The 26056-nt window shown below is 44.1% G+C and overlaps 1 protein-coding gene and 1 long non-coding RNA gene across 4 annotated transcripts in view; one reads left to right on the top strand and one right to left on the bottom strand.

Annotated features, from left to right (window-relative positions):
- LOC125630408 (uncharacterized) overlaps positions 1 to 13652 on the top strand; it is a 43499-nt gene extending 29847 nt beyond the window's left edge. For 2 of the 3 annotated variants that reach the window (XR_007354660.2, XR_007354661.2), the window contains exons 4-5: positions 4422 to 4512; positions 12341 to 13652. This is a non-coding gene — a long non-coding RNA (uncharacterized LOC125630408). Of the gene's footprint in view, positions 1 to 4421; positions 4513 to 8962; positions 9126 to 12340 lie in introns of those variants that run through there. The other variant, XR_012666581.1, reaches the window with a different exon arrangement.
- Positions 1 to 26056, bottom strand: part of LAMB4 (laminin subunit beta 4) — a 98823-nt gene that overhangs the window by 20370 nt on the left and 52397 nt on the right. Inside the window, exons 13-24 of the mRNA XM_048836315.2 lie at positions 25102 to 25252; positions 18208 to 18393; positions 14529 to 14650; positions 13447 to 13567; positions 12199 to 12376; positions 8961 to 9104; positions 8208 to 8439; positions 6570 to 6727; positions 4273 to 4497; positions 3644 to 3864; positions 1721 to 1817; positions 440 to 815 (exon numbers count right to left, since the gene is read on the bottom strand). Coding sequence (XP_048692272.2) covers positions 440 to 815; positions 1721 to 1817; positions 3644 to 3864; positions 4273 to 4497; positions 6570 to 6727; positions 8208 to 8439; positions 8961 to 9104; positions 12199 to 12376; positions 13447 to 13567; positions 14529 to 14650; positions 18208 to 18393; positions 25102 to 25252 — 2211 coding nt within the window. The remainder of the gene's footprint in view (positions 1 to 439; positions 816 to 1720; positions 1818 to 3643; positions 3865 to 4272; positions 4498 to 6569; positions 6728 to 8207; positions 8440 to 8960; positions 9105 to 12198; positions 12377 to 13446; positions 13568 to 14528; positions 14651 to 18207; positions 18394 to 25101; positions 25253 to 26056) is intronic.

The raw sequence follows: 26056 nt of genomic DNA, 5'->3' as shown, positions 1-26056 counted from the left end.
GGGCATCTTAAAGGATTTTGGTCAGCTGGAAGTTCAGTTTCTCTGAGCACCTAAAGTTTGGAACTGCTTGAATCTCCAGCTGGGCACAGCTCAGAGCAGACCTGCAGTTGTTCTAAATTATGCTGGTGGGATGGACCAGCCTGAAGCTGACCTTGGGTTCAGGGAAGTGAAAAAGTGTTTTATAGCCAACTTGGCCCCTCCCTCTCCTCAACTGCATCCGACAGTGCTGTGATGCAGCTGAGGATTTGAGCTGTTAATAGGATACACAATAATAAATCTATTGATGATTTAGGATCATTAATTGACAATCCAGCATTTGCATGGTGATCACAAACAGAACTATAAATACATTGCACAACTATTAAAGTACAGTGGAGGATTGCTTTTCCAATTCAGTGACATTTATAACGCCCTTCTGTTCTACAAGAGAAAATATTACCGAATGTAGTCGTGAAAATCCTTGATGTTTAAGAATGTCTCCAATGAAAGAACAGGAGTTTTTAAAATTCTTTCTATTTCAGAAATCTTATCTTCTAAGCCTTTGAAACGCATATCACAGCTGGGCATTGTGTCTCTTTTATCTTCTAGATTTGCAGCAAATCTCATGAACCCCTGAACAGTTTGAGATAGGGTAGTAATTTCATTATCCCACTGATCAAAACAAAGGTGACACCGAGAGCATATGGGAAATTCTTGTTTGAAGCCTCGACCACACTGATCACAGAGCTTTCCAGTGACACCAATGCGGCAGTTGCAAGCTCCAGTCTCTTTGTCACACTTGGGTTTGCGAGTTCCTTCCTGGTTACACGTACATGCTACAGGGGGAGGCAGGAACATGACATTGTTTCTTTTAGTTGTTAGTTAAGTTATAGGGGTAAAACATGAAAGATAATGCAATTCAATACAAATAAACATTTTTTTGCCATTTACTGACATATTGGTATTGGGCCATTTAGGCTAGGATTTTCAAGGCACCGAAGGGAGTTAGTCCTAAACACTATTGCCATGTTGATCACAATAAGCAAAACACAGTTTTTATACAAATAATTGCTATACCAGTGGTTCCCAAACTGTGGGTCGTGACTCCAATGGGGTTGCGTCATCAGCAGATGGGGTTGTGGTAACCCCTACTGTGTAGAGGACACCATTTTGCTCCTCACAGTATGACCTCACATGTACAGTGTGTGAGGTCACAATGCATTTTGCTCTACAAAATTGTGTCCTCCATGCTGTCTGGGATCCTGGACAGAAATAATTCACTAAGATGGGTTTGTAGTGGGAAAAAGTTTACGAACCATTGTACGACAGGTTTCTTTTATGCACCATTATATACTATTATTATCTAACAGTGAGATCTGTCAGGCTGGGCAATAATCTCCTTAGAGAACGGCTAAATGCCACATCTCATGGGTCATTTAAACTAGACTAATCAAAATGCTGTAAAATGTACCATAGAGAACAATGCTGGAGTTGCATAGACATGGACTTGGTGATCTAACAGGTCTTTTCTAACTCTAATTTCCATGAATCTATGATAACCTTACAGGTGACAAACATGGTAAATATTATGTAATGGTTTTTAATCCATATTCCAGAAAAAAAGCTAAATCAAAACTATTTCTCTATTTGTATGCCTTGTCTATTATATTCAGATGAAGGTCTAACATTTACAGAAAATACGTGATTTCTGATACACTACATCCCCCCTAATAATACTTACAAATACAATACATCCGTGGATCGCCAAAGTAATTTTCCTCACATTCATCACAACGTCTTCCACTGTAGCCTAGTTTGCAGGGACATTGGCCTGTGAACTGCAAAGACAGCCTTCAGTAAACAACTGCCAGTACTATGATTATGTATGCAGTGTTGCTGTAGCTGTGTCGGTCCCAGGATATTCGAGACACAAGGTGAGTGTGGTAAACAGGAGCTGGTCCAATAAAAGATATTATCTCACCCACTTTGTCTCAGGAATATGATTTGGAAGAAATAGCACGAGCCAACTGAATAAACATTTAATTCAATAGATACATTTTTTTCCTCTGTGATTTATGACATACAGCTGCACAAAAGATGTAGTGGGATTGTTCTCATGCTTTTTTTAAAAACAGAATGAGTTATAGGATTGGCTCAAATCTCCCAAAAAATATTACCATGCTCCAGCTGCTTAGTGACATATGATTAAAAGTTGGGAAATCACACAGATGGAAGTGAAAGCAAAATGGATGCATGGAAATGCCCTTAGTTTACTGAGATGAAGGATTTCACATGTGCCAGACCTCATTATTGACCTCTGAGAAGATGAATGGTAGACGTTCCTAAACTCAGCTATCCCCTGGCTATTTTCAGCTCATCTAAGGCAGGGTTTTTCTGTTGTATATAGAAAATTTGCTTCATCTAATTCTTATTCCTTCCAGGCTAAACTACTGATCTTTAGATCCCAGTTTCGGGATACAGTAACTGTAACTTAGAAGCTCAAGTTTACACTATGCAAATTGTCCCAGAAAACATATTTTGGAATTAAAACAATAAAATTAACCTGGTGAAATTAACTGGTGAAATCTGTACTAACTTTCGAAAGGTTAAGATCTAATTTGACTAGGAAAAATTACAATTCCAACAATTAAACTAAAGAACAAACAGAAAACACTTATAAAATAAATCTGAAATTCTTTTTGTTAGAACTATGGGATAAGATCCCATTGCCGTAGAAGTCAGTGGCCAAACTCCCACTGATTTCAAAGGGATCAGAATTTCAACCACAGATTCAGCCTTGGAAAAACTTTGGATTTTTCCAGAACCCCCTGAGCCCTATGAAGTACATATAGATTAAATATGATAAAACACAACTCATTTCATGATAAGATATAAACCAATGACATGACTTCAGTTTGAGAGACAAGATGAGTGAGGCAATATCTTTTATTGGACCAACTTCTGCGAAAGGTCCTCCCAGTGTCACAGCAAAATGCAAGGAGGAGTACAGTGGCACCTTAAAGACTAACAGATTTATTTGGGCATAAGCTTTCGTGGGTAAAAATCCACTTCTTCAGATGCAAAATGCGAGGTGGAATGGATTGTTTAGCACAAGTAGTTAACATATTGTGAGAGACCATTCAAAGTGAAGTGGCCTCTGTCAAAAATATTACCTCAACCAGCTTATCTCTCTAATATCCTGGGACCAACGTGGCTACAACAACATGACTTCAGTTACTACCACATGCAAACAAACACTTAAAAGGACACTGTCGAGTTTGCCTGTTGGGTTCAAAATTTGACTAATTCTTCCCCCTTACACACTTGACTAATTCTTCCCCCTTCCCCCTTATTATAAAGGCATATAATCTGTGTGTGCCATTTCCACACAAAATGCTTCAGTGCTCCATTTCAGGAAGATACATGAACGCAAAGAGCTCATTGTTCATGAGCAAACCCTCCATAACAAAACAGCATGTATTGTATGATGCACCCAAACAAAAAAAAAAAAAGATAAATTAATTTGTGACAGCTTCAAACTTCTAAGAAATTGTTATTAACAATGAGAAAAACAAAAGATTTTGATAATTTATGAGAGATTCTTTCAAAATGTCCCTGTAACTTCAAACATTACATCTCCCATCTAGCAGAGTCGTTATCTTGCCTGATTGCACTGGTTACTTTGAGAGTTTCTTGGGTTACAGTCACAGAACTGACATCCTATTCCATTAGACATGTTCCAGTAGCCAGAAGCACACTGGTCACAGGTAGAACCTATTACATTAGGTAAGCAAGGGCATACTCCAGTCATTCGGTTGCACAGGCAAACTCCATTTCCAGGTGGACATATTGCTGGGTTCACACCTGAAAAATTGCAAGTACACCCTGGAAAGAGAATGCCAGTTATTATATTGGGTAAAATAAGAGAATGTTAAAAATGCATTTTAATACCTTTAATTCTTGTTTCTCTGTGAAGGGAACAAGTTTTTGCTTCTTTTCTTAGAGCATAGTACTGTACTACATCTCATTTCATAGTGGACTCTCTCATATGAGCCATATACCCTGGGAGGAATTCTTGAAGAATGACTAGGAATGGCAATTTAACTGACAGTGCAGGCATAATTAATGAGTCTTTGTTCAGCACTTTGAAGACAGTATTACATAAATTGTCCAGTTTCCATCATGTGTTTTACTAGCTCTGTAAAAACCAACCCCTCTGTGCACCATGATTTGTTTAAGGCAGATCTTAGTTCTTAGTGATAATATCTACTTGCAATTGAATTGTTTACTTACTTCTGCAGTTCTGAAGAAGTGCTGACCCAAAGTGACCTGGTTTGCAGAACTGGCAGTTTGGTCCCTGTGTGTTGTATAAACATTTTAAGCATTCTCCTGTAACCTTGTTACAGGATCCTGGATCTATCACATTGATATTATTATTGCAGGAACATGGCAAACACTGAGCCCCTGGTCTTCCTGGATTCCCATAGAACCCACTGGAGCACTCATCACACCGATTGCCTGCCAGAAAGGAAGGTAAAATCAATTGCTGAGTGCTAGGAACACAAGTGAAATCATTTTTTGACAAAACTGTTTGACAATTCCTACTGCCTGTGATAACCTAGATTTAGATGCAAGTTTCCCAAGTAACCTTATATCATCCAATTGGACATTGTTGCATTTTAGTTGTACAGTAGGTTAAGATTATATGTACCACATTGGCCAGAGGCTGGAAATGTGCAGCCCTTTCCCTCCCTCCTCCACCGCAACATCTCTTACCAAGGAAGTCCCTATGAGAGTGGTTTTAGGAGTTGGAAAATTCTGAAGGAATCTTTTTGAGGAGATTTCCCCCCAAACACCCAATGGGAAGCTAGGGGGTTTCCACACTCATGGCATGAGCCACAGATCTGTCCCAGAACCCAACAGATCCCCATGATCCTTCCAGCTCCTGAGTGACTTAGCCAGGGCCATCCTCATATAGGCTCTGTTTCTTTATTGGCTCTGGGCCTCCTCACCCTGGCATTACAGCTGCAATGGAGTTCCAGGGCCCCTCCTACTTGCAGCTGTCCAAGAGGCTACATTACTTTATCTCAGAAATCTTAATGGGCTGGTTGGGGGCCAGTGTGATTCCACTTTACCTCTGGCTGGCTCAGTCCCAACCAACACCTGTCCACTCCCTGGTCTTGGTCCATAACAGTCTCCAGAGCCTTTCATAGGCTCTTAGGAAGTGGGATATTGCAGACAGGTGACTAACTGTGGAGATCTCTCACTGAGTGCAGATCTTTGAGGTACGACCAGATCCTCAGTAATTATTCATGGCAGAAGTCCCCTGGATAAGTACTGGTCAGAACAAGTACAATCCTTCAGGGTTTAATCAGGCCTGCAAAGGGCATTTGACCTGAATAAAGATTATGGAATTTGACACAGTGTTTGCATGTCTTGCTATTTAGTTTTGACTAAGTAAAGGTGGATACTATGTCAGAAGTTGGCAGCATATTTTGAGAACGAAAGGTTTTGTCTTAAATACATGCTACAAATAGGAAATAAGGCTAGCACTGCCATTTCTACCTGACTCCTTCTCCTTTAGGAATAGCTGGTGAAAGAAAAAAGTATCAACTATGTTTTTCCTGAGGATCTTTGGATAGAAACACCAGCTAACTTTATTTTCTGTTTTAAGCGTTCATTTAAGGTAATTTTTTCTATCTCACAAAAATAAGCTGGTTTCATTCTGATGGACAAAGCAGTGGAAAAGCACTTTCATTTCCCCCCTGGAGATTAAGACTAATTTGACACTAAGAAATAGAGTCAAGTTGCTACCAAAACAGCAACATGTAAAATAACCCAGAACAAAACCACCCAGTTGCAAAACAATAGTTCGAAGTAAGAAAAAACTCTGCAGTGATTGAGAGATCAGATCAAAACTCACGTATAAAGAGCTTTTCTCTTATGGGGCAGCATTTTAAACCAACATTTTCAAAACAGTTCACTACTTAGTCTTTGGGTGCCTCAGTTTTTGGGTATCCAGGGCTTGTTTAGTTCCGAGAGGATGAGCACCTGCAACTCCCATTGACTTTAGCTCAGCACCACTGAAAATGGGGTCTGAAGGGGTAGATCCTCAGGTAGTATAAACTGTGACAGCTCTATTGACTTCAGTGGAGCTATGACAATTTACACGAGTTGAGGATCTGCCCGAAGAGTCGCAGATTGAGCGGCCGATCTTGGAGCACACTTTCTCAAATCTGAGCTTTAATGCATAAGGAGTTAATAGAAGGACAGACAACAGGTTTAATCAGTAATAAATGAAAGTAAAAATAGATTAATTGCTTCACTGAGTCCAGTTTTCTTGGGTTTCTTCTGGTTTCCTTAGTTCCTTGTTGGAACATTAATTTTGTAGTACTATTTGCTGTCGCTGGATGATCAGTTACTACATGATTTCCCCCTTTGTCCCAATAAACCAGACACTAGCCTTATTTATGTACCTTATTTTCATTATTCCACTCTGTCGCTGAGCAGATGGGTGGGAATTAGTTGTAATTTTTCAATCTTTCCTTAAGAACTGTAATATGCTGAAAATTAAACAATATGTTTCATACCTGAGTAGCCCTCATGACAATTGCAGACTAATTGCAAAGTGTGAGGATCTTGGTAACAGGAATGTGCAAAATATCTGTTGCTTTCAGGGGACTCTGGACACATACATGGGCGACAAGGCTCTCTTGTGAGAGGATTTCCATAATAACCATCAACACACCTGTCAAAACAGTCACCACAGAGACACGTTAAACTATCCTCCTGACAGATATACCTCTCAGTCCATGCCAATAGCTTGGTTCATTCAAGTCCATGTTTTAAAATATGATAGCACTTAATATGATGCCACTCCCATTATTTGGTACAGAAGTGTCCAGGCTTGAAGAGATTAAAGGAATTAGAAACACTGCTGTATTCCCCAAACGTGGAGCAAATTATTCATTTTATGTTCAAGGGGCATTGCCAAATAGTTCTGGCTCAATCATCCACCTCCTCAGAGACCCTTTTAATCTAATTGGTAATGTAAAATTTTCTAAATGTATGTATTTTAAATTTCCCACACGATCTCTGATGCATTGAGTAACTGTTATTTATAAAGGACCCACCATATTTTTGTTCTACTACTTCTAAGACAGCTAGTCGGCCAGCAGAACTCAAAACATAGCCTAAGGTTCCTATTGTCTAAACCATTTTCTAGAAGAACTCCCCATAGAATGCAAAGGGAAGTTCTCCTTAAACTGAATGAGAGGAGATGACTCAGCCAAACTAAACTAATCAGCCAACCAGCCCTATTACTGTACCAAAGCTGTACTGACATCACTTCTGTTGCTGCAAGAACAGACAAAAAGAAGAACGATTTCCAGCCCTATTAGAAACATATGGGGGAAATAATTTGTCATTCATATGGAAAAGCTATAAACCAGTAGACAGAGAACTGTTCATTTAGGCGCCTCAAAGATTATTGCAAACACAAAGTAAGAGAACAAGTATTGAGAATTATTATTGTTTTGGAAAATTTCCTTTAATAATTGGTAAGATTCACAATTCTAAGATATATGCAGCACTTTTCACATGCATCAAGATACTGAGGGGTCAATCCTGTGAGGTGCTTCACGCCTCCTACCAGGTGCTGCGGTCTCTAAAGGTCCCTTGAATTCAGTGGAGTAAAGATACTCAGGTCCCTGCAGGTAGCACACAGAACTTCATAGGTAGGGCCCTACCAAATTCACCGTCCATTTTGGTCAATTTCATGGTGATTGGATTTTTAAAAGTTTAAATTTCGTGATTTCAGATATTTAAACCTGAAATTTCAGTGTTGTAACTGTAGGGGTCCTGACCCAAAAGAAGGTTGTGCGGAAATCGCAAAGTTATTGCAGGAGGATTGCAGTATTGCCACCCTTACTTCTGTGCTGCTGCTGACGGCAGCGCTGCCTTCAGAGCTGAACTGCCGGAGGGCGGTGGCTGCTGGATGAGAGGCCAGCTCTGAAGGCAGCATTGACGCCAGCAGCACCATGGCATGGTATGGTATTGCCACCCTTACTTTTCCGCTGCTGCCTTCAGAGCTGGGCCCTCGGCCAGCAACTGCAACTCTCTGGCTACCCAGCTCTGAAGGTTTGACATGGCACTGCCTCACACCCAAAGATGCATATCAAACTATCCACTACCATTCAGACACTTTCTAGATGACAGCCCTTGCATACCTTTCACACCTACTTCCAGTTGTAAACCCACTGCAGCTAAGACATGCACCAGTCGCTGCGTCACAAAGCTCTGTGTAGCCATTACATGGACACGGACGACAGTTGGGAAACCCAAAATACCCAGCCAGGCACCGATTGCAGCATCGACCATCAACCTCTCGGCGGCATGAACACTGTCCTGTCAGCTGATCACACATAGTGCTCACTGCGCCTTGAGGATGGCACTCACATGCTAGATAAACACAAGAAAAAGCAGATGCCATGTTAAGGATCAGCTAAATTCTAAATGTATTTTCCTGAAACTGGTCACCATCTGAGGCCATAAGACTGAGATGTGGCTTCACTTAGATGTGCAGCAGGGGCTGTAGGCGTAACATTTTTGATTTTATCACTGTAGGTTCATGCAAATCAGTCGTTGGAAATCCCAGAAAATTTGGTGTGCATTAGCTTATCTGAACCTCTTTGGCCTGCACAAGTGGGTTGTGAATCACACGAGAAGAGCCTTCTAATAAGCCTTCTGGAATTGTCTGTTTCCAATCAGGCTGGAATTACCATCAGAGCAATCCTTTTTTCAGCACTTCCATTTCCATTGCCACTGGGAGCCAGGAAGCGCAGAGTCATATGGAAGTGGGGGTTGGGAGGAAAGCTAATTGTGCTCTTTGAATCTCAAATGAGGTTCACTTGGAGGAATGGGTAAAGATTCAGTTTGCTTTTCTATGAACCACTGTTTAATGTTCACTGTTTACTACTTACAGTAACATCCATGGAAACCAAAACCAAAACTTCCTGCAGAACATCTGTCACAACAGCGGCCCGCAACATTAGGTTTACATTGACACTGGCCTCCAAGTTGACTGCAGCTGGAGCTCAGGGACCCTTGTGGATGGCACTTGCATGCTGTTGGCAAGAAAAAGTCATACACACGCTATATAAATATATATATATATATAATGAAAATTGAAGTTAACTATTTTCATGCTTTTCCCCTCCTTAGCAGGTTTTATACTTAGATTTCAGAGTAACAGCCGTGTTAGTCTGTATTCGCAAAAAGAAAAGGAGTACTTGTGGCACCTTAGAGACTAACCAATTTATTTGAGCATGAGCTTTCGTAAGCTACAGCTCACTTCATCGGATGCATACCGTGGAAACTGCAGCAGACTTTATATACACACAGAGAACATGAAACAATACCTCCTCCCACCCCACTGTCCTGCTGGTAATAGCTTATCTAAAGTGATCATCAAGTTGGGCCATTTCCAGCACAAATCCAGGTTTTCTCACCCTCCACCCCCCCACACACAAACTCACTCTCCTGCTGGTAATAGCCCATACAAAGTGACAACTCTCTACACAATGTGCATGATAATCAAGTTGGGCCATTTCCTGCACAAATCCAGGTTCTCTCACCCCCTCACCCCCCTCCAAAAAAACACACACACTTCAATCTCTCTGGTCACGCAATCACAGACATGAAGGTCGCTATCTTAAAACAAAAAAACTTCAAATCCAGACTCCAGCGAGAAACTGCTGAATTGGAATTCATTTGCAAATTGGATACTATTAATTTAGGCTTAAATAGAGACTGGGAGTGGCTAAGTCATTATGCAAGGTAGCCTATTTCCCCTTGTTTTTTCCTACCCCGCCCCCAGACGTTCTGGTTAAACTTGGATTTAAACTTGGAGAGTGGTCAGTTTGGATGAGCTATTGCCAGCAGGAGAGAGAGAGAGAGTGTGTGTGTGTGTGTGTGTGTGTGTGTGTGTGTGTGAAAAAAAAAGGGGGGTGGGTGAGAAAGCCTGGATTTGTGCTGGACATGGACCTTGATTACCATGCACATTGTAGGGAGAGTGGTCACTTTGGATGAGCTATTACCAGCAGGAGAGTGAGTTTGTGTGTGTATGGGGGTGGGGGGGTGAGAAAACCTGGATTTGTGCTGGAAATGGCCCACCTTGATTATCATGCACATTGTAGGGAGAGTGGTCACTTTGGATGAGCTATTACCAGCAGGAGAGTGAGTTTGTGTGTGTGTTTTTTTGGAGGGGGGTGAGGGGGTGAGAGAACCTGGATTTGTGCAGGAAATGGCCCACCTTGATTATCATGCACATTGTGTAGAGAGTTGTCACTTTGGATGGGCTATTACCAGCAGGAGAGTGAGTTTGTGTGTGGGGGGGTGGAGGGTGAGAAAACCTGGATTTGTGCTGGAAATGGCCCAACTTGATGATCACTTTAGATAAGCTATTACCAGCAGGACAGTGGGGTGGGAGGAGGTATTGTTTCATGTTCTCTGTGTGTATATAAAGTCTGCTGCAGTTTCCACGGTATGCATCTGATGAAGTGAGCTGTAGCTCACGAAAGCTCATGCTCAAATAAATTGGTTAGTCTCTAAGGTGCCACAAGTACTCCTTTTCTTTTTATACTTAGAGTTACCAGAGATGTGCTAAGAGAACAAAGCAGAGTCTGAGTCCTGAGAACCAGGGGTTTATCTGCCACCAAATTATGTGCTTTGAACTATTTGACCAGTCATCAACATGAGCCTTAAAGTTCTAATCTGGATCTATAAAGTTCAGGATATTGCCAAATTTGGATCCAGATATAAATATGCTCAAAGTCTGAGGTGTTTGGTTAAGGTCTAGCTCTAGCTAATACTTTTGAAGAGAGGTTTGCTAATGTTTGGACTTTGAACCTGCTCACAAATCCACTTACAGACATCATCAACTAATGGAGGTGGTAAGAGCAAATCACAAATCATGTTTCAGCAAAAAAATAAAAAATGGAAATACCTTGATAATTACATCACTTGTGGTAATTCTGCTTTCTGTCCTGGCTACCACCAGGAAGAGAAGAGTTGTATAACTAGACATGATTGAATTATTTGTTGCAAGTAATGTACCTGATGAATGTTCACATTTTTGTTAGCCATAATAGCATTTGTAGGCCCTAGCGGCAATGCTTATTTTATGGGATGCAACGATTTTTCCCTCATAATTTAACCTGCATTATAGATGGTGGAATAATATGTAGCAGATAATTCATTTGATGATTATTTTCTGTCAGTTGTGTACAAATTACTTGTGAATATTTTCCCCATTATGCAACTAGCTCTATGTGTGAGAATTAATCTCTTGCTCTCTTTCACAGATACGCATGCACAAATGCATGTGCACAGCCACTCACAGAGTGGCAATGAATTTTTCAAATGGCAGAAATATTTTCTGGTTTAGACTGAAGAAAGGGTCATATTTTGAGCCTATTTTATCTGAACTGGGTTGCTCATTCTAAGCAATAAGACATTTGTTTGAAGGACACCCAATACTTTTCAGCATACTGAGCAAGCCAGGTTAAGTATGACATGTGGGTATTTTTGCAGCACTTGCTAGCAGCCACCAGATTAGGAATCACTGTTTCAGCTCAAATTTCTCTGAGTCTTTTGGCTCCTGCCACAGTAGGACATGGGTGAAAGGATGGCAGTCGTGCTATCTTTTTCCAGCACCAATCCTAGGCTCTGATCATGCAAACAAACAGTGCTGATGCAAACAGCTGCCAGAGGAAGCCATTTGAAGTGCACGACAAGTTTTATTAGTCCTACAAAATCCAGGAAACTATGCAACATGCTCTGGAGTGCCATCTATTGGCACTGTATTTATTTATTAACTATTTATATCTACGCAGTTATAGCGCACCTAAAACAATAGTCTACCGAGAGCATGTAAAGCAGGGGTTCTCAAACTAGATGTTGTGACCCCACAAGGGATTGGGTGGTTATTACATGGGGGCGGGTTGCAAGCTGTCAGCCTCCACACTCAAACCACACTTCGCCTCCAGCATTTATAATGGTGTTAAATATAAAAAAAAATTGTTTTTAATTTATAAGGTGGGTCGCACTCAGAGTCTTTCTGTGTGAAAGGGGCCACCAATACAAACGTTTGAGAACCACTGATGTAAAGTCAGCCATCAGTAGAAGTGTCTGTACCATGCTGTTAGTACAGATACTTACGAACTGCTCCATTGTGAATACGAGCAGACATGCTAACTGTGAGCCTTGCACATACTTCAGGTAGAATATGAGGTCCAACTTCTGAAGCAATTTCAACACAGTGATACTGCTGGTACTCATCTAGATCTTTTTGACTGCACAGGTTCTCCGCAGAACTGATTCTGGGAATAAGTCCAAGCTTTGGAGTTGACAAAGAAAGGAAAGGGCGTTCAGAAAACTGTAGTTTACCAAACTCTGCTACTTCAACTCTGCGCTTCACGGTTGGAAACCCTGAGCTCAGCCATTTCTAGACCTTCCATCTTACTGTTCCATCACCCAAATCCCCATTTATTCTAAGGTTTTGGGTGTTGCCCTAGATTTTGAGATAAATGAGTCTGCATTATGTATATAGAAAACCAAATTATGGTATGTCCTCAGAATGATGTATGTACAGAACTGCTGATGAAGTCAGCGGCAGCTGCACTTGTGAATCTAAAGGCAGAATTTGGCCAACATTTTTACATGCATTCTTGAGAGAGAGAGAAAAGTAGTTTGAAGAATTGAAGTCCAAACTTGTTCATTCTTCCCCCTTCCATCAAACTCAGTTTTACGAAGATTATCAGAGAAACTGATGTTAAACTATTTTAAAATTTTATCTGGAAATGAGCACAAACCAAATACCCCCCTCCAAAACTTCCTTTAAACTTGGGAAATGTTTGGATATGAATTTCAAGTGTGACTCCCAGCTCTGCAATGAACCATTCCAAAACTCAAATATGAACACTTCTGGGAAAATTCAGATCTAGATTTAGATCCAAACTCCAGGATCCATCTCTACACATATCCAAGATTTTCCATGAGGATCACACATATTAGCTTAGATTTTGTAGAGAAGCTGTGCCCAAAGACCTGTGTGCATTTACCCTACTAATGCACATCATCAGTAAACGAACAAATGATCAATTATACAACCAACTGGCTAGTAACGTGTGCAAATACTGTGACTGGACATACAGTTATAATATTCAGACACAGAACTTAGAACACAAATACAAATCTGTATTTGAACATGGAAAATATGTACACCCAGTACAAATTAGTGTAACCACAGGCATGCTTTTCTGATTATTTTGGATAAAATTTTATTTTAAATGGTTATAATAAGAGTTCTAAAGTCTGTTCACAAAATATTTTTGAATATGCCTCTGTCAAGGAGCGTGAAACAGGTATAAATATTATTAAAAAGAAATATGTAACAGGATTACTTACTGAATCAATCAAGATGTATGATATAGTCTTTGGATCAGAGGCAGAAGGCTGCGATAAATAAACATCTACAAAATACTCTACTCCTGGGTCTAAGCAGAAAGGAGTATGTAGAAGTGCAACTCTGTTTAGAAGGAATAAATATAGGAGTCAATATTCCTTTATCAGAGAGTTAATAGGTATAAAGTATTTGCTTAAGAAAATATATAAAGGATGTAAATAAAGATTTGGATAAGTCTTCTGTGTTCACATGCCTTATTATCAATGGGAGTTACACACACATGATCGGGAGAGACTAGATCCTGTGTGGGAGTTTGAGATGGAGGAGGGTGCAATTGACTGGGGCTCCTATGTGTGACAATAATATAAATAATAAATAATCCATTTGATGGCTTAATTTCATCGAAATAAGTGGCAACCATTCGTTCACTGTAATGATCACTGTAGAGTGATTTTTAAGATGATGAACTTTTAAAAACATTCTATTTCTTGCTGGTATCCCAGTCCTGGATCTGTCATGAGCAATGTCCACCTGGTCATTCTGAGGATATTTGTGGAGTCTGTAACTCGTTATTCACATTTGTGCACTTCCTACCATTCTTTGGCTGAGACATTAAACTGAAGCTGTTTCCTTCTTTTAGCTAGGGAAGTGCAAGTTAAAAACTTTAAGGCAGTTCTGAAAATAGGCGAAGCCAGGGACTTCCTTGGGGTCTCTTGGCCAATATTTCATCTCTTTAATGAGGTAGGTTCTAAAGACCAACATTGTGTCGAGTTATTGGTCCAGTAGCCAAAAGGGTTGCTGTCAGGAGCTGGGCCTGCATTCCTTACTCAGGCAAACCTTTGACTTATGTGGAGTTTTGCCTAAATCAGGACTGCTGCATCAGGCCCTCAGATTGCATCCTACTGCTGCCCGGTTCTTTGGTGTAGCAGCAATGCGAAAGGCCACATGCCCTGTTCTAATTCTGAGTATGTTCCATTCATATTCTCACTTTCCCATGCATCTATCCCTTTGCTACAAAACACCTTCGAGAAGAGCATTGAACACTGAATATTTAGAGTTGTAAAGAAGGTAACAACATCCTGACCTCTTTGTAGCTGGCAGAGCCAATGTGTGTGGCTCTTGCAGAAGTGCCTTGTTTCTGCAGCGATCACTTGTCAAAGCACCAGAGGGGTTGACCGCAATACTTCCTATCCAGTCTTCTAAAGACTACACATTTGGGAAGAAAGTTGTGATCGTTTTCAAAAAATACCTGAAAAATTCTCTCTCACATGCACGTCAACCTGCCAATGTTACTGAGAGCCAAACTAAATTATAACATATTGCAGTAATAACCACCAAGTTCCCTTTTGTTCATTACATGATGTTTTTTAGAATGTTCTTCACTGAAAAGTGCAGGAGAAAAACAATGGTGAGTATAATCCAAATAAGTTCGAAATGGAGGGTCAGATCTTGAACTGATGTAAATGGGTATCGTTCCAACAAAGTCAGTGGAGCTGTGCCCATTTACACCAGTTAAGGATACGTCCCAAGAGGTTATAATACAGAATTCAGCACATAACTTTGCTCAAATTGCTAGTAAGTAAAAATGAACTGAAATAACTTTGTAATGAGGTTCTTAAAATTCTAAATGTATTGTCTAAATCTTTACCTGGGAAAATTTATATCATAGCAGCACAATTCAAAATCACAGATTCATTCAGAGCTGATTCTTGCACTCTAAATCAATGGGAGTTTTGCCTCACTCAGAATGATAAAGGAGCGGATCTTTAAATAGATTAGTAAACTGTTTAAAGTATAACAGTCATAACTGATAACTTGAATGGTGTTGTTACTGTAAATATCTGAGAAGTGAAGGAAAAAGGGATGTTCTACTGGGCCATGTAGACCACATATGTGGCTTATAGGAATAATTGCCAACTGTTTAATCATATCTAAAATGATTATGCATTTTTCATGTGTCAAATATATGGACACAAGATGAAGTCAAATCAGGGGACACAGATCAGGAATTCTGGAGGGTGAGGCTGCCCAGAAAATATTCTCCAGTTCTGGTTCTGTTTTATTTTATGAATGACAATGGTATGTGGTGCAGGGGGATCATGTGGGGTCAGTGGTGCAAGTAGAATCCATTTCTTACTGGTATGGGGGGGCATCAGTTAAGGGGGAGGGGGCATGTGACCTCCCCACGTGACCCTCCATGTGACTCTTCCCTGCCCCACCCCCAGTCCAGGGCCCCCACGCTCTCCCCGTTCCCTCCCCAAGATCCATCCCACGTTACCTGGGCCGGGGCAGAGCTCTGTCTTCTTCCTGCTGCGCTGGAGACTTCGGAACCGCAGTGGGGAAAGGAGAAGAACATGGGGCCGCTGGGCAGCCCCACGCCAGCAGCTCCTCCAGCACAGTTCTACAGCCCCCAGCCCCGCCCCTTGTCCTTCCACTAGGGTGACCATGTACCTGTTTTTCAACTGGAACACGTGGTTGAAAAGGGATCCTGGCAGTTCCAATCAGCACTGCTGACCAGGCCATTGACTGTCCGGTTGGCAGCGCTGTGCAGCGGGGCTGGCAGGCTCCCTGCTAGCCTCTGCGCTATGTGGCTCCTGGGAAGAAGCCAGCATGTCCAGCTCCTAGGCTTAGGGGTGGCCAGGGCGGTCCGCGTGCTGCCCCACCCTCTGCCTGCAGGCACAACTCCCATTGGCCGGGTCAGGGCAGGGGACGAACTAGCTCGACTTGCCAGCACTCAGCAAGCGGCTGTTGAGGGGTCATGGCGCACACCTCTCCCACTGCTGCCAGCCCTCTTCTCCTTCTCATGCTTCTCCTGTGGCTGGGCTTGAGCTGTGGTGTGTGCCCTGCGGTGAACCAGTCTGTTTCCCCATTGCTGGCACCCAGGAGTTCAAGGTATGTATCCCCGTCTCCGAGCACTGGGAATGGGGCTGCTGGAGGAGAGGGGAGGAGAACGAGACAAACCCAGCACCCAGCCCGGCCCGGCTCAGCCAGCTCGGGGAGTCGGGAGAAGGCCCGGCCCAGCAACACCGCCTCTGCCCCAGCAGCGCCACCCCTGAGTCCACCACTGGCCCCAGTAGCCCCGGACTCTAGGCAACTCCTCCCCCCGAGCCCTGCACCCCTCCCTGTCCCACCCCCCACACCTCCATCCCCCTCACTGCCTCCCTCCCCAAGCCCCCACACCACCATCCCCCTCATGGAGTGATGGAATGAGCAGGGGGCAGGGCCTTGGGAAGGGTGCGTAGGGGTGGGGCCTCAGGGAAGGGCGGGGAAGTGGGCAGGACAGAGGGCGGGGCAAGGGTGTTCGGTTTTCTGGAATTAGAAAGTTGGCAACCCTACCTTCCAGGCAGCTGTGTCTCCTCTGTCTGTACAGCAGCAGCCCCACCGGAGGACAGGGCTTGGGGGGTGGGGCTGGCAGTGGTACAGCTGAGCCAGAGGAGCTGCCTGCGTGGGGCTGCCCAGCAGCCCCACTTTCTGCTCCTTTCCCCATTGCGGTTCCCGGGAGAGCCCTGGGGGTTCTGCTTCTTTCCTCACTGTGGTTCCCAGAAGAGCCCTGCGGTTCAGGGCTCTCCTGGGAACCGCAGTGGGGAAAGGAGCAGATCCCCCAGCCCCACTCCCTGCCCTTCCACAGAGCTGCATCTCCTCTGTCTATACAGCAGCAGCAGCCCCGCCGGAGGACAGGGATGGGGCTGGTGGAGCTGCCAGTGTTCTGCTCCTTTCCCCATTGCTCCTCCCAGCAGGGAAAGGAGCAGAACGTTGGCAGCTCCTCCTGCAGCTGTACCAGCTGTGGCCCCCCAGCCCTGTCCTCCGGCGGGGCTGCTGCTGTACAGACAGAGGAGACGCAGCTCCGTTGAAGGCCGAAGGGCGGGGCTGTGGGTGGGACAGCTGCGCCACAGAAGCTGCTGGTGTGGGGCCACCAGCTCCTCCTGTGTCTGTCCGGTACACCGTACTGGCTATAAATACCTTGCTGGTACAGTGGACCGGACCATCCTACTTGCATTGCTGTGTGGGGTGCATGTTACTGCTCCCTTGAAAAAGATGAAAAGGCCATATCTCTTTTTTTTTAGTTTAAAATGACAATATTGGGTTTTTTGAACATTAAGCTTAAGAGGAGGAAATCTCTCATTCCCTCAAGCAACCTTATCATTAAAGATGCTTCAAAAGTCGCACTATGGGGTAAATCTTGCCCTGCATGGATCAGCAAGGCTGGGGAGAGGGGGCAAAGTAGAATGGTACCAGCTTTCAGAAAGCAGAACAATCCTGCTTGGGTACAAGGCAGACTGGCTCAAGGTGATCAGGGAACACGTGTGTGTGTGTGTGTGGTGGTGGAGGGGGTGGGGAGAAATCCATTGCTGCCCTTTCAGAAGGACAGTGTGTGCTCCTAGCTAGCATATGCTGCCTGTGGCAGCATACGCACTAGCCAGCTGTGGTACACGAGTGGGTCGGTAGCCAGAACCTTGTCCTAGTGCTAGGTTGGTTATCAGAGCCTGTTGATGAATAATTACTTCCTCCTTACAGGCCACTGTGAAGCACCTGGCAGGTTTTGGGCCCTATATCTTCTATTTATGGGACAAAAATATGATAGGATAAAGCTGATAGTTTTGCTCCAAACCTTTGTACAAATCAGCCCCATCTGAAAACAGATGTGTCAGTCCAAAGCTCTTGTTCATTTGTCATATTACTACCAAAAGTGAAAGAGACCCTGCTCTGGAACAGCATCTCTTAGGAAAGTGTTAATGGTGAATTAAAAGTCTGAATTCAAATACCTCAGGTTCATAACGAAGAGCGATATCAAAGTCCATCGCAAAGGGAATGTTGCTGATAGTAAACCTTAATCCGGCACCATTCAGGACACGGGCAAAGCCAGGACCTGTCCATGTGACAGGTTTGCCAGGGGTGGGCTCCCTGAAAACAATGTCCAGAGCAGAGTTCCTCCCAGACTGAACCCAGCCCTGCAAGGAGATAGTGACACCGTGAACAATAAATACAGGACAAAGATAGGTGCTTCTGCTGTGCAGATTCCTAGTTTCTGCAACTAGTCAGCATCATTTTGTAAACATGCTGAAGATTTGGTCCCCTAAAAAAACTCATATATATATATAAATTAAAGTTATAGTCACACCTAGAAAACCTCTCTTGCTCTTTGTCTGGGGATTGTGGGAGGTTCTAGAAGTGAGGCTGTGTCTGTTATGTGCTTTAGCTGGATTTCTGTTAGTCTGTTTGGTTACTTTCTGTTTCTTTGTTTCAGGGGTGTTGTTGATTCCTCCTTTTTTTCCCTTGGGGTGGGTGGGTGGTTTTCTCCATGGGGTTCATTTCAAATAGGTTTAGTGGTTTGACCTGCAAGCATGGGGTTCGGGGTGTGCCTGCTGTCTCCTGCGCTGCAGAGGATGTGGTGCTGAGCGTCGGTAAGGTTATTGGCTGTGCTAATATAAAATCTGCCTCTTGAATGAGCAAATCTATAGTGACTTTCCTGGCCCAGGAGCAGTTTGTGAATTGTTTGGTACAGTAGGGACTCTGGGTCAAGGAGTCTTTTCTTCAAGTATTTCCCTTGTTTACTCCTGCTAATAAAGTAGTTTTTTCCAATGTCCCCCCTTCCTTCACAACAAGACATTGGTATCTGCTCTCTCCCACTACGGGAAGATAGTTTCTGCTGTTAGGATGATTCTGTTACGCTGCAAGAACCCAGATGTGGGGTATGTTGTGTCATTCTGCCACCAGTTTTATATGGTTCTAAATAATCTGGAACAGCTCTCGAACCTGGTTTTAATGCACCACATAGATTATACAATATTTGATACCACTGAAAACATGAAATGTTTCTAGTCTGGTGACCCTGGTCATTTAAGGGGTTCCTGCCCATGCACTGCCTACTACTCTTGGGGCAACAGATATGCCAGCTACTCCCACTGAATCTCTCTTCTGCATGAATGATAAGAATGTTACAGTGGTGGCCCAATGTTCTTCTGAGCTGGCTGAGTCTGAGGGAGATGAAGAGGTGATGCTAAACTGGGAGGAGTGGTAGATACGCTGGAGGGGAGGGATAGGATACAGAAGGACCTAGACAAATTGGAGGATTGGGCCAAAAGAAATCTGATGAGGTTCAATAAGGATAAGTGCAGGGTCCTGCACTTAGGACGGAAGAACCCAATGCACAGCTACAGACTAGGGACCGAATGGCTCGGCAGCAGTTCTGCGGAAAAGGACCTAGGGGTGACAGTGGACGAGAAGCTGGATATGAGTCAGCAGTGTGCCCTTGTTGCCAAGAAGGCCAATGGCATTTTGGGATGTATAAGTAGGGGCATAGCGAGCAGATCGAGGGACGTGATCGTTCCCCTCTATTCAACATTGGTGAGGCCTCATCTGGAGTACTGTGTCCAGTTTTGGGCCCCACACTGCAAGAAGGATGTGGATAAATTGGAGAGAGTCCAGCGAAGGGCAACAAAAATGATTAGGGGTCTGGAACACATGACTTATGAGGAGACGCTGAGGGAGCTGGGATTGTTTAGCCTGCAGAAGAGAAGAATGAGGGGGGATTTGATAGCTGCTTTGAACTACCTGAAAGGGGGTTCCAAAGAGGATGGCTCTAGACTGTTCTCAATGGTAGCAGATGACAGAACGAGGAGTAATGGTCTCAAGTTGCAATGGGGGAGGTTTAGATTGGATATTAGGAAAAACTTTTTCACTAAGAGGGTGGTGAAACACTGGAATGCGTTACCTAGGGAGGTGGTAGAATCTCCTTCCTTAGAGGTTTTTAAGGTCAGGCTTGACAAAGCCCTGGCTGGGATGATTTAACTGGGAATTGGTCCTGCTTCGAGCAGGGGGTTGGACTAGATGACCTTCTGGGGTCCCTTCCAACCCTTATATTCTATGATTCTATGATTCTATGAAGAGGATAATGATGATCTCTGACTTCTCACTGGTTCCAGATGTCCCAGTCTGTCAGCTACATAGGAAGGGTGGTACAGTGAGAACGAGATTAGTGACTTTTTGGATAGCACTAAAGCAGGGGTGGGCAAACTACGGCCTGTGGGCCGGATCCAGCCCCTCAGGACTTTGGATCCGGCCCACAGGATTGCCACTCAGAAGCGGCCGGCACCACGTCCCTGGGGGTGGGGGGTGCAGAGGGCTCTGTGCATTGCCCTTGCCTCCAGGCACCGCCCCCCGCAGTTCCAATTGGCTGGGAACGGTGAACCGTGGCCAATGGGAGCTTTGGGGGAGGTACCTGGAGGCGTGGCAAGGGCAGCGCTCAGAGCCCTGTGCCACGCCCTCCCCCAGGGGCCGTGCAGGGACGTGGTTCCAGCCGCTTCCCAGAGTGGCGCTGCTGCCACCCCAGAACCGCTTTAGGTAAGTGGCACCAGGCCAGAGCCTGCCCCCCGAAACCCTCCTGCACCCCACCCCCACCTCCCTGCCCTAAGCCCCCTGCCTGCACCCTGTACCCCAACTCCCTTCCCTGAGCCCCGTCACACCCTGCACCCCAACCCCCTGCCCTGAGACCCATCCTGCACTTCGCACCCCTCCTGCACCCCAACCCCCTTCCCTGAGCCCCTTATACAACCCGCACCCTTCCTCTGCCCCAATCCTTTGCCCTGAGCCCATTTCTGCACACCGCACCCCCTCCCACACCCCGCACTCCCTTCCGCAGCCCAACTCCCTGCCCCGGCTCTGCGTACAATTTCCCGACCCAGATGCGGCCCTCGGCCCAGAAAGTTTGCCCACCCCTGCACTAAAGGGAAGCAGCGAGTTGAGGTTGGGCCTATATTCCTGATTTACAGTGCTTTGTTCACTCAGCCGCCTTTGTCTCGAGAGATACCTTGGTTGATTGCAGGAATCATTTCCGTCTCAAAAAGTTGTTGGGTAAGGTGAGGAAGCATTCAGGGATTGTTCAAGATATGCTGGCCTCTCCATGGCTTATTTTGTTAAAAGTACTTCCACTTTCCATTGTTCCTCTCTGCTTTTGGCGCTCTCCTAGTCACTATGGTGCTGCTCAATTTTGGCTCTCTAAATAGTAATGGGTGCCGGGGTGGTCATAAAAGGGCACAACTCTTCGAATTTCTCAGACAACTATGGGCTGATGTGGTCCTTTTGCAAAAGACACACTCAGACCCCGATAACGAGGGGAACTGGTTGAAGGACTGGAAAAGTGAAACTTTCCTGAGCCATGGTTCCAATGTCACTGCTGAGGTAGCTGCTCTCTTTTCCCAGGATACTGGGGCACAGATCTGCTCTGTGAAGGAGACTATGCAAGGGCGGCTTCTCCAGGTGGATACACAAATTGGCACTATTGTTTTTAATCTTTTTTCTGTGTATGACCCTATTCTGGGGTGAGATCGTGTCTCCTTTCTGTAGACACTTGCCTATGCCATGTTTGGCTATGACCCAGATACTACTATTGTGCTTGAAACGGATTTCAGTTGCAGTGTAGATTATGTTTTAGACAGGAAACATGAGGAGCCAGACCCTTAGTCAGGCATGGAACTGTACTGTCTCCTGTAGACGTTTGGACTAGTAGATGTTTGGAGGCCCTCTCACCTCACTGTTAGGAAGTACTCTTGGCTGAAGGCCCAGCTGCAGATTATAAAACGTGTAATCAAATTGACTTGCAACTTGGACACTTTTTGGCTGACTTGGTGTATTAACAATATGTTGAGTGAACTTGGTGATGATGATTAAAGCTACGATTTAGTCACGGAGGTCACAGGAGTCACAGAATCCATGACTTCCAGTGACCTCCATAATTTCAGCCTGCGGTGGTTGGGAGCTGCAGGGTCCCCTGCCTCCAGTGGGAGCAGGGAGCTGCGGGGTACCCCCGGCCCCTCTGGAGCTCCCAGCCGCCGCGGGCAGTGGGGGAACCCCCAAGTTCCCAGCCGCCGTGGGCAGTGGGGGAACCCCCGGCCACTGGCAGGGCAACCCCATAGCTTCTGGCAGCCGTGGGCAATGGGGGAATCGCTGAGCCCCCAACAGAGGACCCCCATGGGCGGCGGGAAATCTGAGCCCTTAGCCACTGGCGGAGGAACCCCCCAGTTCCTGGCTGGGGAATTTTGCAGTTCCTGGCTGTCGCAGGAGAACCCCCGCAGCTCCCGGCCTGCCGCAACTGGGGGTACTCCACAGCTCCTGTCCGACATGGGAGGTGGGGGCACCTCACAGCTTCCAGCCCCCACGGGCAGTAGGGGACCCCTGAAGCTGCAGGGGTACCCTGCAGCACCCAGCTGCTGCAGGCAGCTCCTAGCCCTTGCAGCAGCCAAACTTCAGGCGGTGTGGGGACCCGCAGATCCTCATTTTGTCAGGTATATTTTTAATAAAAGTCACGGACAGGTCACGGCTTCCATGAATTCTTTTTTTTTTTTTTTGCTGTGACCTGTCTGTGACTTTTACTAAAAATATCCTTGACAAAATCTTAGCCTTCATGATGATGCTTTAGTGAGCCATGTTTAATGTTTGCTTAATGTGTTTTGCTTTATTTTATTCATGCCTTTTGCTTATATAGTGCAATTTTATAACATTTTAAAATAGTATTAATGTAATTTTATGTGAATAAAGGTGTCATCTCTCTCTCTCTGTGTCTTTCTTTCTCTGTTTTCTAGACATAACTATAATCTATTTTAAAATATGTTTAATAGACATTTCAGGCTGTTCACTCACAGACACATTTTTCTGGGCAGTCTATTATCCATGACTGTAGATGTTTATAATGGGAAGAAAGCTGACAATGGCTTAAATTGCAATGATTCTAATAGGTATGATGCAAGTATCTATGTAAGTCTCAGAAGTTGAAAATGAGCCCCCTACTAGGAGGGGAAAAAAAATGGACTTTTTTCCCTTGTCACATTTTTGTTTCTAAACAAATCTCTGAATTTGTCCTACAGCTTGTCCACTAAACATGGCAAAATAAGACTGTGTGTGTGTGTGTGTGTGAGATAGAGAGAGAGAGAGAATTATAAAATATCCAGCCCAATTGTATATCAACAACTGAATTAATGTATTAATGAATTAATGTATCCCATTGGCATAAGGATTCTGATACACAGGCCTGTAAATTCCAATTTCATAGTCACCAGTGGTTTAATCCATTCCCTAAACCAAAACTCTTGTTGCAATATTCAACATTAGCAGCATTTGTTGCAATTCTTTGTTGAATGATTACTGTAGTATCTGTTTACCTGTTCCAACCCCGGTTTTCTTACGCTTCGTTTCTTGCTCCTGTTTAATACAATATTTCCATTTTCAATAGTGAAATCATATCCTTGCTGCTGAAAATAGACATCACACCTTGGTAAAGCTGTTGGTTTAACCTTAAAAGCAAAAATGGATGATTTATGTGACAGCGCAGTTTGAACAATCTTTAAGCATAGATGACTATGTAAAAATGAAAATCCAAACAATAGGCTACAGTCTCTCCTGGTGTAAATGGGGGCAGCTCCAAGAATTTGGCTCAATAAGCACTGAAAATGTATCTATTTTGCAATGCCTACGTCTTCACTGCAAATACCCTGAATTAGCTAACTTGCGTTGAAACAGCTGTGAAGACACAGCACCTCAGCTTTTAACTCGGGTTAGGAGCTCAAGTTCAACCCCAGAGTCCCCCTTGAGTTGGTAACATGAGTTAAAAGCAGAGTTGCCATGTCGTCACTGCTGTGTAACCCTAGCTAGGTAACTCGAGTTAAGAACACGCTTTTATCTGCAGTGAAGACATAACCACTGTTCCAACCAGCTTTTATTGCCACAGACAATTGGCACTCCACACTATGTCCCAAAAATCTGTTTTCTATTTCATTACTGGAACGTAGGTTGATTACTGCTTGCGATTATATCGGATTATTTGCAGATACGCCAAGCAAATAAATAATTTTTTATTATCCCCTGCTTGTGGCTTCTCAAGGACACGTGAGAGGAAACATTTGTAGAAATCTTGGCGGAAGAAGAGAACACATTCCAGTAGAACCAAAGCTTGCATTGTGGATGCACAACAGCAATGTCTATATTAAGAAACTATTTTAAAATCAATGTTCTAAAAGACATATGGACTGGCTCAGTTATGTGTACTTTTGAAGAATCTGGACTAAGTTCAGAGTCAGTGTATGTAGTGGTGTAAGCAAGTCTAAACAAGTCCATTAGAGCTATTCTAAAGCTGGCATTAATGAACAGAGGAAGACCCCCACCCCTCACATACGGGAAGCCACAGTTGGGATAGAACCACTGAAAGGTTCTTTCTAATCAAGTGCTTTGGCCAGAGATGAAGGTCTGTGCCAGACACCTCAGCACTCCAGAGTATCCAGCTGCCATCATGGCCTCTCGGGCTCTTTGGCAGCTGGCATAAATGTTCAGGATGCTCTAATTTACACTCAGGACTGGCCAGGTACCTGGACAACTCAAGACTGGGGGAACACGGAGGACACCTGTGGGCACTTCTCCAAGGGCTCTCTGGTTACAGTCAAAGACTAGGGCCAGGGAGTGTCAGTCAGTGTAATTTACACAATGAGGAGTGTCATTTAAAATTACAGGGGAGGGTGAGGAACCCACTTGACATGAAATCATCTTCCATCCTCCTTTAGGTTGCTTTTCCCACTACAGCACTCTCCCCTTTGCCCTCAGCATTCCACTGACACCAACCTAGACTCCCTTACACATTACCTCTGAATACCGCACATAAAAGCGAAACATACCAAAGGTGCAGATCTGGGAAGCGGCTTTGCATGCTCTGCTTCATAGATATAATAATCCAATGGTAAAAAGAAGTAGCCTGGGGCTGCTTCTGTACATTGACGGCCCACAATGTTAGGAAGACATTTACACTGCCCATCGCTCGATGAACACCTGGATGAACAGGTGGGAAAGAAGAGGGGTAAGAGTCTCATCAATGCACATATGTTTATGTACAATACACAGGTGGTAGCTATTCTACCTTTGCTTTTATTCTTATTGTTCCTTTCACTGTAAAATTAACTCAATTTTAAAATATTTTTCCAGCAACTGCTATTTCTTGCTTGTAATGCTGGAGTTTATTCCAGTGCTTCCTTATTAATCAGCTGGCAAAGGTATGTGTTTGTCACCCTTGCTCGCTCTACCAATTCCACAAACTGCAATATGTCCTGTATTCACTAGCTTGGTTTTACCTAACCATGTGCATAGAAACGTACTGTAGGAGTTACTATATGGGACCACACCATGCACTCTAGTAACCTTTTTCCTGGAGTAATAAAGACCCTGACCCAGCAAAGTGTAGGGCTAATGTTTTCAAATGTGAGTGGCCTAAAGTCCTGCATTTTTTTTAAAGCAACGGGAACTCAGTACCTTTGAAAACCAGGCTATTTATTTAGGTGCCTAAACATGAATGTAGGAACCCAAGTTCAAAAATATTGTCCCTAACTAACTGTACAACGTTGGGGGCCCTGTGCATCGGGAATCAGGTTGGGGTGGTTTGTACTTTTCATTTAACTGATCTTGAATCTTAATGACTGACAATTTGCTTCAGAGAAAAAGATAAGGGCACATCTACATAAACACTTACTGCATAGCAAGCTAAGGTGTCAATCTACAGCCGTCCAGTGTGCTGCGCACAAACTGTACACATGGACCCTGCTGCTGCACACTAAAAGTTCCCTAGTTCGTACTGACATT

Source organism: Caretta caretta, chromosome 1 (assembly GCF_965140235.1).
Source record: "Caretta caretta isolate rCarCar2 chromosome 1, rCarCar1.hap1, whole genome shotgun sequence".
NCBI classification, from domain to species: Eukaryota; Metazoa; Chordata; order Testudines; family Cheloniidae; genus Caretta; species Caretta caretta.
Note: the sequence above shows the minus strand (reverse complement) of the source record. Positions and strands in the feature narration are given on the sequence as shown.